The sequence below is a fragment of the Humulus lupulus genome, chromosome 2 (assembly GCF_963169125.1).
Source record: "Humulus lupulus chromosome 2, drHumLupu1.1, whole genome shotgun sequence".
Lineage (NCBI taxonomy): Eukaryota > Viridiplantae > Streptophyta > Magnoliopsida > Rosales > Cannabaceae > Humulus > Humulus lupulus.
This window is the reverse complement of record NC_084794.1, coordinates 219,439,605-219,455,154: the sequence shown is the minus strand read 5'-3', so window position 1 is coordinate 219,455,154 and position 15,550 is coordinate 219,439,605. Positions and strand designations below refer to the sequence as shown.

Below are 15,550 nucleotides of genomic sequence, written 5' to 3'. Positions count from 1 at the left end.
CTCAGTACTGGAGTTGTAATCACTCGCCGCTTCAACTCCTTGAAGTTGTTCTCACACCTATCTAACCACGCAAACTTCTGGTTCTTACTTGTTAGTCCCGTCAGTGGGGTAGCAATCCTTGAGAACCCTTCCACAAAACACATGTAATAACCTGCCAATCCAAGGAAAATCCTACTCTCTGAGGCATTCCTTGGCCTTGGCCAATCTCTGATTGCCTCAATCTTAGCTGGGTCCACTTTGATCCTATCTCTACTGACAATGTAACCAAGAAAAGTCACATGTGGTAGCCAGAACTCACATTTCTTGAACTTTGCATACAGTCTGTGTTCCCTCAGCCTCTGTAGAACCAACCTGAGATGTTGCTCATGTTCTGCCTCTGACTGAGAATACACTAGAATATCGTCGATGAAGATAATTACAAATCGATCCAGATAATCTTTGAACACCCTATTCATCATATCAATAAAAAAATTTGGGGCATTAGTCAAACCAAATGACATGACTAGAAACTCATAATGCATGTATCTGGTGCAAAAAGCAGTCTTCAGTATATCTCCCTCGTTGATCCTCAGCTGGTGATACCCAGATCGAAGATCTATCTTTGAAAATAATGTCTTACCCTGCAGCTGATCAAACATGTCATCTATCTTTGGCATAGGATACTTATTTTTAATTGGTAACTTGTTCAGTTCCTTGTAATCAATACACATCCTCAGAGAACCGTCCTTCTTCTTTACAAATAGGACTGGTGCAGCCCATGGTGAGAAACTGGGTCTAATAAAACCCAAGTCTAACAATTCATTTAACTGTACCTTCAGTTCCTTCAACTCTGCTGGGGACATTCTGTACGGTTGCCCTAAACAATGGCTCTGTCCCTAGCGCTAGTTCAATAATAAATTATATCTCTCTGTGTGGTGGCAACCCTGGTAAATCCTCTGGAAACACATCCAGTAACTCACAGACAAATCTAGTCTCTACTGGTCCCACTAGCACGATCTGAGTGGTATCTACCAAACTGGCTAGGAATCCTATGCAACCACCTCACAGTAGGTCTCTAGCCATCAATGCTAATATCATAGGTACATGGGGTCCATGCACAGTGCCAACACATACAAAGAGATCCTCATCCTCAGGCTCAAAGGTTACCATATTCTTCTTGCAGTCTATGGTTGCCCCATACATCACTAACCAGTCCATGCCCAAAATCATGTCGAAGTCGTTCATAACTAACTCTATCAAGTCAACTGACAACTCTCTGCCATCCACCGTTTCTGGCAATGATCTGACTCATCTCCTGGAAACTACTAAATCCCCAGTGGGAAATAAGTTCTGGAACCCAACAACATAATAATCACATGGCATACACAGTCTATCAATTATCCTACTAGAAACAAAAGAGTGTGTAGCACCAGAATCAATCAAAACAATATAAGAGGTTCAAACACTAGAAAGTTGACCTTCACTACTGAGGGACTAGCCTCAGCCTCTACCTGTGTGAATGTGAACACTCGATCTAGAGTTGAGTTGTCTGCCTTTCTTGGTTCTTCCTTTCTTGCTCTCGGGTAATCCTTCTTTAAGTGTCCCACTATCCCGCACAAGAAGCAGGCATTTTCCCGACACTCTCCCACATGGCGCCTCCTACATCTGGCGCACTCTAGGTAAGTCCTCCAGCCCTCATTTCCACCCTGGCGGCCTGTCTATAGACCACGTGGTCTCTTGTCAGGGCTTTGATCTGAAAAGGCATGTGGAGCCTTCCTTTTCTGATCACTATGGCCTCCACCCATACCTAAACCCATAAAATGGAGGTCCCATCCTCCTATTATCTCTCCTAGTCGCGTTCTCACGTCATATTTTGTTCTCTGCACCCTCTATAGTAAGGGATTTCTCCACCACCTGTGCATAAGTTGTCACTCCCCTGAATGAACCTTTCCTTCCTTGTCCCATCAGTGGGTACCAAGTCTGCAGCAAAACTTACCAGTCTATCAAATCTCATTGCATACTCTGACGCTCACATGTTTCCCTGTAACAACTTACTGAACTCTTCTGGATTTGCAACCCTAACTGCACCATTATAATACTTCTCATTGAACAGAGTTCTAAACTCTTCCCACCAAATTTGGGCATCCTCTTGAAACATGTATATGGCACAGGCCACCCTCTAATTACCAATTACCCTCATGAAATCCAGGATAGCGGCAACCATACTCATCCATTTTTTGTCCTTAGCCAGATTCGCACTGCCCTCAAAACATGGATGGTGCTACTTCATGAACCTTTCATGGACAGGTTCCCATATATTCCCATCCTCTAACGTTGTACTATTGTTAACATCAACATAGGTGGCACCTCTGATTGAACGTTCCCAGCAGAAACTTGTTGCTGTCTCAGGAAGCAAATCTCTTCTTCCTTCCTCAGTAATATATCTTGCATATCAGCAAGCACTTGCTGCCAGTTCTCAGGAGTTGGAAGAGGGGTTTGACCCTGATTATCATTCTCGGCTTGAATTCCTTGACTGGCTTGAAGATCTGACTACCCTAGAAGCATACTTTCGAAGCTTGTACCCTGCTGCAGTAACCAATTCGGTCAGTTAGGTAGTAATAACTATACCTCTTGCCGCCCTATGGTCCAAGACCGAATCAAACAAACATTCACACTCAACAATAATGCTAATAGGCATGTCGGCTCATATTCATACTCAAACATGGTGCTAATAAGCACTTCCTAACATTCATAACCAAATAAAAATGCTAATAAGCATTTGTTGGCATCTATAGACAAATATCGATGCTAATAAGCATTTCTTTAACATTTACCAATATTAACAGTGCTAATAAGCATTTCTTGGCCTACATACACATATAACAGCGCTAATAAGCATTTCTTTTGCATTCAAAAGCAATATCAGCGCTAAAAAGTATGTCTTTATACATCATACAGTAGACAAGGGCTAGACCCTATCAGAATATCTCATGCTCCTTAATAAGGCAGGAAAATAAGGCATTTATATCCTATTTACACAGTTAAACACATAACCACATAAATAGTTACCAAACCCTGAGTCGAGCTTGTCTTTAGTGGCGAGTGTACATGCCCAGCCTGTTTTCAAGAATCCCTAACCTTGGCACGCTCTGATACCAAGTTGTAACGCCCTAGATAGCCAAGACCGTTACACTGTGTATTTTAAATAATGCTAGACTCGCTAAACGAGTCATTTGTCCATAAACGTGTAACTAAATGTGATTAATAGTTTATGGTTAAAATTTTTGGTCAAAAGGTATAACCATTTCATTAAAATATTTACGTTCATACATGGGATCCCAAAATAACGATTAAAAAGGATAATTACAATTCAAAAGTTACAACCAGCCGACCTCAGCGGCAAAATAGGGTTTGAACCTAGTTCCTTTGAGAATCCCCAGTAGTGGTGGTTGAGCAGCCACATATGTACACGTCGCCACCGAATCTCTCCAACTCATGGTTGGTCCAGCTTTCCTTTCCCAATACCTGCACCACATAGCACTCATGAGCCAAGGCTCAGCAAGAAAACTTAAACATACTTCTAAGCAGTTAACAACATACCATAAAATCATAATAAGCATGCCTAGCAGTAATAACCTTATTCATGCATGCATTCTATTCAGAAAAGTGACTAATATGTCATACTGAGGGCTCGTTTCCCTAATTACGTGACCATAGAGTCACCCCGGGGCCGCTTCCCCAAATGAATGATTAATAAATCATTGCAGGGCGCATTGCCCTATGATATGGGACTATAGAGTCACCCTAAGGCTCACTTCCCTATCCTCTGTACAACTAGCCTTAGAGCTAGCCCAACGTACCTAACGCTTTAGTTTTCCAACGACCATAGGGGTCAGTCAAGCATATAATATGCTCCTAATTAGGCCTAACCATAACGACCAACGCTCAGTGCGCTATTGCCGCCCTTGACTTATATGTCTATGCTTTTCAATCATGTAATGCAAATAAGCATACACCATTTAACAATTATCAAGATACAGAGCATTCAAGCATGCTTAATCAAACAATCACACGCGTAATCATAATCATGCGCATTTATAGGGACCCAAACCCTAATCATAATTAAATCTAACAACCGGGCCAAACCCTAATCATATACATCACGTATTGGGTGCAGTTTTCTTACCTTATGTCCAAGCGTAAGGTAAAATGGCAAGCAAGCACGACTCCCCATAACGATCCTATAACGCCCTGGCTACCCCAGAACAGTTACGGAGAACGGTGAATCGGAAATTTGACCCGCTACCCGAGTCCTTTGGTTAAAAACGTGATCTAAGTGTTATTATCAGGTTAAGGTAGAAAACCAGTAAAAAGGAAAGGGTACATTTCATTAAGTAAATAAACTGCTCATGAGCCTTTTAAAATGTTTACAAGTAGTTCGTAATACAAAAGAGTCGCTACAGTTCCAAATTTACAAACTCCGCCGGCCTAAGCGGCAAAAATAGGGTAAACCCCTAGTTCCTCTGAGAACTCCTTGACCGTGGCGGTCAAGCGGCCCTGTATGTACATCACATCGCCCAAGCTCTCCACTCAAGGCTGGCCAAGCTTTTCCTTTCTTTTACCTGCACCACATAGCACCCATGAGCCAAGGCCCAGCAAGAAAACATAATAAAACATGATATAATATCAACAACGTTCATAATAATCATCCAGGACTATCAGTCCAGTAATAGGTGACAATAGCCAAAAGTCACAATAATGAGCATCGCTCCCTCTAGCCATGTGACGATAGGGTCACCAGGGCTTAATTGATAAGTGATTCTTTCATAAGTTCGACCAGGACAGGTGCATGGTGATTAGTCACCGTCATAACCTTCCTCACGACTCTAGAGTCGAAGCTATGGACAACGTCCCTTAGCCACGTGACAAACGGTCACCGGGGTCATATACCTTGGCTATAGTCATCTGGTCGTAGACCAGGCAAGCGCTTATAAGTTCTTCAACCTTAGGGTCGGTCCCGCATTAATGCCATAGAGCCATTCAATGCGTGATCGTCGACTTTAGAGTCGGTCCCTGACTAGTCAGTGTCTTAGACAGGTAATCAGCATTCATTAGCATTTAATATGCAATCCACGTTCACATATACCAACCAACATGCCTCAATATCAAACCATGCATGTCATATACCTGTACAGGGTGCGACTGTATCCATACACTGTTTTCTTACCTCAAGTTCGAGCGAGAAGTATGATAAAGACGACCCCTGAGAACGATCGGTCTTTTAGTTCCTTAGCGGTTACCTAATCACAACCAATTATAACCTCCATTAATGAGAATCCACAATAATAGGGTCTTAACCTAAGCACCACCCTCGGGACCTCGAAACATGCCCACACGGTGAGTAGAATCGATCCTGGGCCTTAAGGATTGAAACCCCAAGTCAAAAACCCTTAAAAACACTCAAAACGGGGTTTGGAAGGAACAGGGTAGCGCTACAGCGCTCAACCCCTAGCGCCACAGCGCTATACTCAGAACCGCCCAAGTGCCAGAAACCCTCCTGAGGAGCGCTATAGCGCCCTAGGGTGGGCGCTGTAGCGCTACCTCCAGCCCAAAACTTCCCTGAACCGACCTTCTTCATCTCCTTCGTTTCTAACTCGATCTCCAAGCTTCCAAAGCCTATTCTTGATGCCAAATGAACCCAAAAACCATCCCAACACACCCCAAACATCACAAGCAGGGGAACCCTAGCCAAAACTCCCAACAAAACCCATGAATTCACCCTAGAAAACTCAGCTGCAAAACAAAACCAAAACAGAGCAAACCAGAGAAACTATGGTTAGAAACTTACCCAAAGCTTGGCTTATGAAGCTCTTCAATGATGGAACACACTCCCAAACTCCCAAGGCTTGCTTCCTAAGCTTGAATCCTCAAAATTGATTCAGAAACCACAAAGAACAGAGAGAGAAAGGAGGTACGGGAGAACTCTCAAAGATACTCTGTTTTTCCATCACCTTTTTCAGCTAAATAAGGTTATATCTATCCTAGGGGTGAAATGACCATTTTACCCCTAGGTCAATTAATGGTTTCTAAAGACTCCCAAGGGCATTTTTGGTACTTTCCTCCTAACTCGTTAATCATAATTAACGCTCTCCAATTCCCGCTATTCTCAAAAATCATAAACACCAATAATTCACATCCCGTTACCCTTTATCTCCCGGTAACGCTCTAATCATCAAAATCACCCCGAGACTCAACCCAAGTCCCGACACTTAAACCCGTTGTGACTAAACCGCTAATCAATAATCTACGATCGTCTCATGTCGAACAGCTCGAACAAACCCACATCATAATATGGTCTCAACATATATCATCGACATGCATACAATTAACATTATATTATAACATAATTCTCATAAACATGCATAAACACATTAAATGGCTTAATTAAACAATTATGGCCCTCCCGGCCTACAAATCCAGCCGTTAAACCACATTAGGGAATCCGGGGCATTACAGATCCTCTCCCATGCCCTAGCAGTAACCTAGTCACAACCCACAAATAACATTCTCATTACCATTCGATTCCATAATTGAACCCTAGGACTAATCCCGTGCTCTTGGGACCTCCAATTCCCCTACACGGGGTGGTGAAATCGTCCCCCGAGCCCCTGGGCCTATGCCCTAAAATTACAAAACTAAGGCCCCTAAAAATGGCCTAGCGTCGCGGCACGACCTAACACGTGTTGTGGTGCCCAGCCAGGGCCACCTTGCTTTGGACTGCTCCAGCACCACGGCTCGGAATAACAACGTCGCGATGCCCCTGCGCGAACCCAGAAAATCTGGGTTTTCCCACCATTTTCTCATAGCCAAAACTCCCAAAATCTCACCCCTAAACTTGCACCAAGGTCCCAAATGAGTCTAAGACTCTCAATAACACATCATAAGCAATACAAACACCTCAAAACACAAAGTAAAAACCTAACTCCAATTCAAAAGCCAAAATAAAAGCTAAAACTAAAGAACACTTAGTTCACCAGAATTCTCAGCAAGATAGAGCTAGGAATCTTACCTTAGTAGTATAATTCAACCTCCCACCTGCACCTAATCCAACCTTAGCTCTTAACTCCTTCAATTCGAACCAAATTCCTCAAAACTTCAAGGAAGCCCAAGCACTTCAAGAGAGGGAGAGAAAAATGAGAAGGAGAGTGAGGTGAGAGCTGAGTGTTTCTTTTGGTTACTTCTAAGGCTCTAGTGACTAAATCTACCTAAGGGCATAAAAGACCATAATGCTCTTAGACCAAACTTTCCTCTCAAAGCCCACTAAGGGCAAGGTAGTCTTTTACCACACTTTTCTCGCTAATCATAATTAATGCCTCATAATTCCCGTTACCTCCAATATCCTCAACTAATTACTAAATAATTTCCCGTTACCCAATAAATCCCGGTAATGCGCTAAATTACAAAAATACCCCTAGGCTCGCCCCGAGCAGGGTATTTGACCCCATTATGACTAAACTGCTAAATCGCTCCCTAGGATCACCTTGTGCCGAATAACCCAAAAACATCAACATCATAATGTGGTCTCAATCATATAACACACACACACACATATATATATATATTCAAATATGCCCTCAACGGGCCAAATTTATAAAAATGCCCTTCTAATAAAAAACGAGCCCACATGCATGCTTAATACACCTAAGCATGCAAATACAATCATATTATAATAAAATCCATATAATTCATCTAATCATGCATATAATCACAAATTTGTACATAATATTCAATTATTGCCCTCCTGGCCCCCTAATCAAGGCACTAAGCCTTATTAGGGAATTTTGGACGTTACAGTTGATATCATCGCACTATAACTTTAACTATCTTGAATGCTATAGAAAAAAGAACTAGGTATTCAAAATCCTGAGTGGTATGAAGTTTTGCTTAGATCGTGTGAAAAGAATAAAGCTCTTGTGACAGACTTGGACTGAAAGATTGCTAATAAGACAGTAAGTATTCTACGGTATTATAACATATTAGTTTTATTTATATAAACTAATTTGACCAAACAATATCTTAAATTGGGGAAACTCAAAGAAAAATTGAGTAGTGGTGAAATTATAGCTCAGGGTCGGGATGACATCTTGATTCAAGCATTAGGGACACCAGAGCAATCAGGTCATGTTCTAGCTGGCGGGTATAATACTTCATAATAGTTGTGTTCTTTTAAGAATATTTAGCTTGATTTATTGATTAACTTGGTTGATTATTTTTGTAGGTTCGCTACGAAAATGACCAAAATCTTTGGAAAAATACCGAGGAAAATGACTGCAAAATAAGAGATTGCTCGGCTAAAAGTTGAGAGTGAAGAGTTAACGAGACATAAATCTACAACAAAAGAGGAACTAGCTTGAAATGAGGAAAACGATGATGGGGACTACTATGATGAATGATAATACTATGAAAATCCAAACGATAACAAAGGGCAATACTATGAAAATCCAAATGATGAAGTCTATCGACCTACCCCCTACCATGCATATGATCCTTTTCATCAAGACTATCCTATTGATGAACTCTATTGATTTGTTTCCCAAACCGCAGAGGAAGTCTTTGATGAATTATATCGACCTTTCCACCAAACCGCAGAGGATCCTTTTAATGAAGATGATCGATCAATCTATGACTCCTCGTCACTGTCGAGCTACGAAATGCAATTGTGTTATGAAAATATTGACAATGTAGTGGCTATGGGCGTCGTCATTGTACCAAACTTGGGTAGTCAAATGATCGTCTATGGAGTTATACTTGATGATTCAGTTGTGAGGGTTTGCCTTATAGATGTCTTACAAGAAGAAGTTGAGATCCACATTCCCTTTGGTAACATATGATATGTTGGTGAAGCACGAGACACATTCCTTCCTTAGCCAAAATATTTAATCATGACTGATCAAGTATAAAATAATTTGCTCATATGTCTCTTTAGCTGAGAACATGTGTGTGTCAGAGATAACAGAATGTTGACAACATTTGTGTCTTAGCGAAGTAGGTTATGAAAATTTTGTGTGCTGCAGTGGTTTATGGACGAAATTTTGCATGTTGATTGTTGTGTTTTGTTTGAATTGAATTTATAATTACTAGTAATTTAGGATATGTTATAGAAACAGATGAAACTTTTCCCAATATTTTTTTTATGATATGTTATATTATTAATTGAAAATATTTTTGAATATGTAATATGTGTGATTGATTCTACAGATGCATTTGGGAAATCATGCACCCAAATTCACGACAGTTATACAAATTTTTTAACAACGAACATCTCTCTATTGGCAATGATGATAGTAAAAACAATACGGTGGATCTTATAGCCAAATGGATGATGACTATGGATAGACGATGCCAAATATATTTCATTCATTAGATTGTTAAGTAATAATGAACTACTAAAACATTATCACTATTATCTTTGGCTCTTAATCATATAATAATTATCATTTATTATTGTTTTAGCTAACATTGGATGCTGGCGCTCGTGATAATGAGGGGGCGACCATAATTCTTGACTCATTGCGTAATCATAAATCTCCACCAATAATAAATGAGGTTATGAAAAAGTAAGTTTTTCAGTTTTAATGTATTCAATGTTAATTTTTTAGAGTTGAGATTACAATAGATAGATAATTAATTTTAATGTTTATAGAGCATGGGCACAATGCTCGGGAAATGAATACATTGGAACATAGGAAAATTTGATGAGAGGTTCTTGTCCAAAACAACCCGGAAATCATGAATGTGGTTTTTATGTATTAAGATACATTTATAATTTTGTAAATTCACCAAATCTGGCAGAAGTTATCAAGAAGAAAATATGTTATTTTTTATATGTTTTTTTTTTGTTTAAGAAAAACTTTATATAATACTTAATCATCTAATCTATATTTACTTGTCAATTTTGTAGTGGTTTGACAAAAAAAATATTCAATGTCAAGGATAACCTACTTCCATTACAAAGCGACTAGTTAACAAGATTAATGTCATCTATTTATAAAGTCTAATTTTTCTTATGTGTAACTTACTAACTTGATTCGTATGTTCTTAATTTTTCTTGTGTATGTATACCAAACTACTTATGTATATATAAATGACATCTTTTAATTAATAATGATATATAAATATTTTTCTTAATTTTAATTTATACATTATGTTAGATAATAATTTATAAAATTTTGTATTATTATATAAAATTTAGTTATATAAAATACAGTATTGTATATTAAAAAATTTATATATAATTTCGTATTTAATATAGTATTATTAATATAATTTTATTGGTATTAAAAAAATATTTAATTCAAATCCAAAATTAATTATATTTATGAAAAGAAAACAAAAATAATTATATATATAAAAAGTTTTACTGTAGTCTTTTTAAAACAATTGTAGAGAAAAGTCATACTTTTGACTGCGGTGAAGAAAAATATGACTTTTCTCTGCAGTTTTTTTTTTGTAAACTTTTCTTTGCGGTGGATAATATTAGGGTTTATATATTTTTGGACCCTGTGTTTTTTCTCAATACCTGTTTGGACTCTGTATTTTGACAAATTACTTTTTGGACCCTATGTTTTGTAAAATGGTTAAAATAAAACCATAAATTCGATTTTGGTCAATATTTTCTCAACTAAAATCACAAATAATTTACCAAACTAACAATTCAGAACAAAAATAAAATCATTCTGCTTAAAAACGGTGTTGTTATATTCAATTTTTTCTTTATCAAAATTGAGTTTAAGGTTCTATTTTAACAATTTTATAAAACATAGGGTCCAAAAAATAATTTGCCAAAATACATAGTCCAAACAGGTAATGAGACAAAACACAAGGTAAAAAAAAAAAGTATAAACCCATAATACTATGGTACCCATTTTTCTACCAATATACAATCGGTACCGTGAAATGCTCCAAGTTATCAACCAGTATTTGAAACTTTTCACTATAAACCAAATTAGATTCATTAGGATGACAAAAAAAGCAAAAGGCAGATCGTATTTTTCCAAAAATAAAATAAAATTAAAGCTATATATATTAATGACTCAGTTTTAGATACCCTATAAATTAAATGCAATAAAGGTTATATAAATATATATATAAATCCTAAATGTACTATAAAAGGTGCTAGAAAAAGTGCCCTATCAATAGAGTTTTTAGTCTTTCTAACCCATGAATAATTTGTTGTGCAATTTTTTTTATAACCGTGTATATTGTACTTATTTAGAGTATCTTGCAAATTTTCATAAAATTCCAAATAATTTACAGTGCCGAAAACAATATTCAAATATGTTTTCCACGTGCATACAAAAATTAGTTACACGTGCAATAATACATCTTTGAACCTAGTATTTGATACTGTAAATTATTCGAGATTTTCTGAAAATTTGTAGGATATTCTAAATAATTACAATATGTACAATGATAAAAAAAAAACTTCACTAAAAATTATTCCTCACTACCGTAAAAATTCCCTAAAATATATATATGCACATCAGCACGTATATATCACAATCCATAACATATGCTAAAAGGAAAAATAATAATATAATAAATAAAGTAATAATTATTATGCTGTAGTTCAATTTATATACAAGTGTGATTTCAGTAACAAGTAATTTTGTTTTCACTTTCAAAACTTACATGGAAACTAAAGTTTTGTTTTTACTTTTCTTGTCAATAGAATTCCAGGATAATTGAGAATTTTGTTATCAACTCAAAAGAGAAAACTTTTCGTGTAAGTAGGTTTAGAGTAGAGCATAACTTTTTCTTACCTTTTTTCCTTCTTAATAACAATGTGAAGAGCTATGCAAAATCTTTAATAAAAAACCTGGTGGGGATTTGTGACATGATTTTAATGACATAATTTAAACAAAAATTTTAACGATTCTCAGGCCTTCTATTTAATCTTTTATTTCAAAATTTGAAAAAGAAAATAGACTTTATTCAAAGATAAACTTCATTCTCATATATTGGTGTGCAACAAATTCACCAACACAAATTCAATCTGATCAAGATGTCCATGTCCGAAGCTCAAAACCAAATTTGATCCCAAAGGTATATATAAATATATATATATATATATCTTTATATGTATCATCAAATGCACTTTTTAAATAGAAATTGAGTCGTGAAAATCTAACAAGAGCTGCCCTCTTACATCAAGCAACTTCATTCAACTGTATGAACTATGAGCTTTCATTAATTTTATGAAAGAATTTTAAACAAGTGTTTGAAATTAAGAAATAGAAGAAAAAAAGAAAAGTACCTCTCTGACCATGCTCGAAATTCCTTCAGTGTGTTCAACCTGTAAAACATGTCAGGATTTAAGAAAAAGAATAACAGAACTATTTCTTGCCATATCTAAGAGCTGGACAGATATGGGAAATATATTACTGCAAAAGAAAGAGAAAAACAAAACAAGGCTGATCTAGGACAGTGTCTAAAGTATGATCCAACTTAAACATATAAGCTTGAAAAGATATGTTACAGATGCTATGACCTAAGAACTCAGCAACTCAACTCATACATATAAAATAAGTTGGTGTTAAAGTTTTAACGGTAAGAGTTGAAGTTAGTTCTATGACCTTACTACTGAATAAAGGAAAGATAAGTTTTAGTATAAACAACAACGGTACATATGTTTCAAAATCATTAAACACGATTTACTAGTTTTCAGAACGAAATATATTCCAAGAATGAGCTCCAAAGCAACTCCTAAGTCGGTTTATTTGATCAATTATATATAAAAAGGGGGAGAGGAAATTGAAAGGCTATTTTTCCCTCTAAAAATGTCAAAAAAGATACATGAGCATTGCTCACCAGTGAAGACATATTATTGGCTGGTGCTGGTAGAATACTTCTTCTCTTCTTCATAATACTTGTGGAAACCAAGTATTTCCTTCATCTCATCAAAAGATGGCATGCTGTTGTGAGGAATATGCCCACCTTTAATAGAGGTAAGAGCATCCTGCAGTTAGTAATTTGGAGTCACTTTCATGAAGTAAAACCAAAACTTCACAACATAGAGATTATATATGTATATAAATCTATTTATCTAAAAGATAGAAAAACAAAGCACACTCCTACAAGCTTGTGCAGTGACTTGGAATCACTGATTAGTATTTTTGCATTGGCATTGAAACATAATCAGTTATATGCAAGTTTTTAACATCCTATCATGATTCTTTTTATAGTTCTCTAAAGCTAATGTACAAAACCGTTTGACTCGAGGAATATAATTTCCCTTTCTTTTGTCTATCGCAACTTATTGGAAAATAAACATTAGTTTAGATGCATAACCTGCATTGCTCGAATCGAAACCCCAAGCAAAGACAGTGGATAGAGCACAACTTTATATCCAATATCTGCAAGTTCAGAAGGACTGAGAATTGGCGTCTTGCCCCCTCCTTCGAGCATATTCGCCTAACAAGAACCAATGACATCATTTAATTACCAAAATCTATATCCAAAAAAGGAAGATAGTGCATCTAGTTTACTGTTTCTTAGACATTCCAATTAGAAAAAGAACATTATGAAAGCTATGTCATTTAGTTGTTATTCTACAAAAGAAAAGAATATGTATATACCAGTTTTGGAACTAAGGGGGAGGATTCACAAAAACCCTTCATCTCTTCTTTTGAAGTTAGTGCCGTAATGAGAAGAAGATCTGCTCCAGCATCAGCAAAAGCTTTTGTTCTCCAGATCGCTTCTTCAAAAGACACGGCTTGGCGAGAATCAGTTCGCGCTACAATGACAATGTCAGAACCACTCTCCTCTCGAGCATCAACAGCTGCTTTTATCCGCATCACTGCTTCCTCTCTTGACACAACTCTCCTGCCTTGCGTATGTCCACAAGCTTTTGGCGATACCTTTTGAACAAGACATTTCATAAAGTAAGACAAATGAGAAGACATGTACATGAAATGCACCAACAAATAATTTTTTTTAAAGAATCCTACTAGAAAATGAGGGCCCCAACTTAAAAAAACAAACACAATATTGGTGGTTGAAAAAACGAAAGGTCTCTCTCTGCTTGTCCTTTCAGCATAATTTAGAGAATAACAAAAGCTATAGGCAAATATAAAAAATATCGAGTATTCATATTTAAAATTAATTAAACAACACAAAGTTCTAAGATGCTCTCTATCTAGATGGCACTATGCATATGTAAAATACAAATGGAATTATAAAAACCTGATCTTCAAGCATAATCCCAGCAAAACCAGCTTTGATATATTCCTTAACAGTTCTCTTAACATTCATGGCATTGCCATATCCAGTATCAGCATCCCCAATAACAGGAATGGACACAGCTTGGGTAATCAGTCTCCCTTGTTCTAACATTTCCCCATACGATATAAGCCCTGCATCGGGCATTCCCAGTCTGGCAGCTGATATTGAAAACCCTACACCAATAAAAGTAGCAGAAATATTCAAGAACAAAGAGCACATGCGTATACATATATACATATAAATATTTATACAGAGAGAGATGTGAATATACCACCAGAAAGACAGCAGTCAAAGCCAGCTCTCTCGATCAACTTGGCACTGAGAGCATTGAAACAAGCAGGGCTCTGGTGAATCCCTGGCGACTCCAGAATCCGGCGAAGCGCGCTGGCAGAAGAAGACATGGGTAGGTGGGTGGCTGAAGGTCAAAGTCAAGCAGGGTGTGTGCCGTGGGTGAGTTGAGTTCTGTCTTGAAGAAAGGAGTTCGTGTTGTGTACAACACTTTATTATGTTGTGTTTTAAAAATATATCAAGTTTGTAGCTATTATATTATATTCCTGAAACGTGGGCCAGGTTGAGTGGTGGAACTTCATTATCTCACGTACGCTTGAGTTGAGACTGAGCGATGATGATGACGGGAGACTGAAATACCTGACCAAACTCACACGTTTCTAAATCTCCTCTGTCGTTTCAACTCCGCTCATCAACAATTCAAGGCTGATTCTTTCGATGTGGTAGGACAAAAATGTTCAAGTACGACTTTAGTTTTAGTGCCACAACACACTCAAATATACACAATACCTCTGTATCTCTCTCTCCCTCTATATATATATCTCTACTATATATTATATGTCATCCTTCTTTTTTGTTTTATTCTTGTTTTGTCTTTTTCTTTCAATTTTTTTTTGTATATTTCTTTCAATTTTTTACAAAATATTAACATTATTATAATATGATATATAATATTAACACTATAATATGATATATATTAGTTAATATCATATTACATATTTCACAAAATATCATATTATTTTTTTAATAATATTTACTTTTTAAATTTAATAAATAAAATTTGTACTCTATACCTCATAATTTTTTTAAAAAATTATGAAATGATATATGTTATTTAATTATTTACTATCATATTTTATATTTTTAAAAATATCATATTGCAATATCTAGCAAAATTACAAAAAAATATCCACCAAACGTAATTTTAATTAGTATTATCTTTAGTAAAATCATACTATTTGTAAAAAAAAAATATTAGTTTCATATTAATTATAAACAA

At 36.5% G+C, this 15,550-nt stretch overlaps 1 protein-coding gene across 9 annotated transcripts; it reads right to left on the bottom strand.

Annotated features, from left to right (window-relative positions):
* Positions 1-3,260: 3,260 nt before the first annotated feature.
* LOC133818980 (uncharacterized) lies at positions 3,261-14,948 on the bottom strand. 9 transcript variants are annotated; one of them, XR_009886185.1, is made up of 8 exons: positions 14,534-14,948; positions 14,224-14,435; positions 13,617-13,898; positions 13,330-13,452; positions 12,850-12,975; positions 12,296-12,334; positions 4,166-4,601; positions 3,261-3,504 (listed from the first exon to the last, which is right to left on the bottom strand). XR_009886185.1 is itself a non-coding variant. In XM_062252116.1 (6 exons), exons 1-5 carry the CDS (start codon positions 14,661-14,663, stop codon positions 12,863-12,865), a joined length of 882 nt encoding a protein of 293 aa, XP_062108100.1. In that variant the 5' UTR covers positions 14,664-14,927; the 3' UTR covers positions 11,950-12,334; positions 12,850-12,862. The 9 variants fall into 9 exon arrangements, 1 of the variants encoding a protein (XP_062108100.1); XR_009886181.1 differs by having other exon boundaries at positions 12,850-12,997; positions 14,534-14,929; XR_009886184.1 differs by lacking the exon at positions 4,166-4,601.
* Between the last annotated feature and the right edge of the window lie 602 nt (positions 14,949-15,550).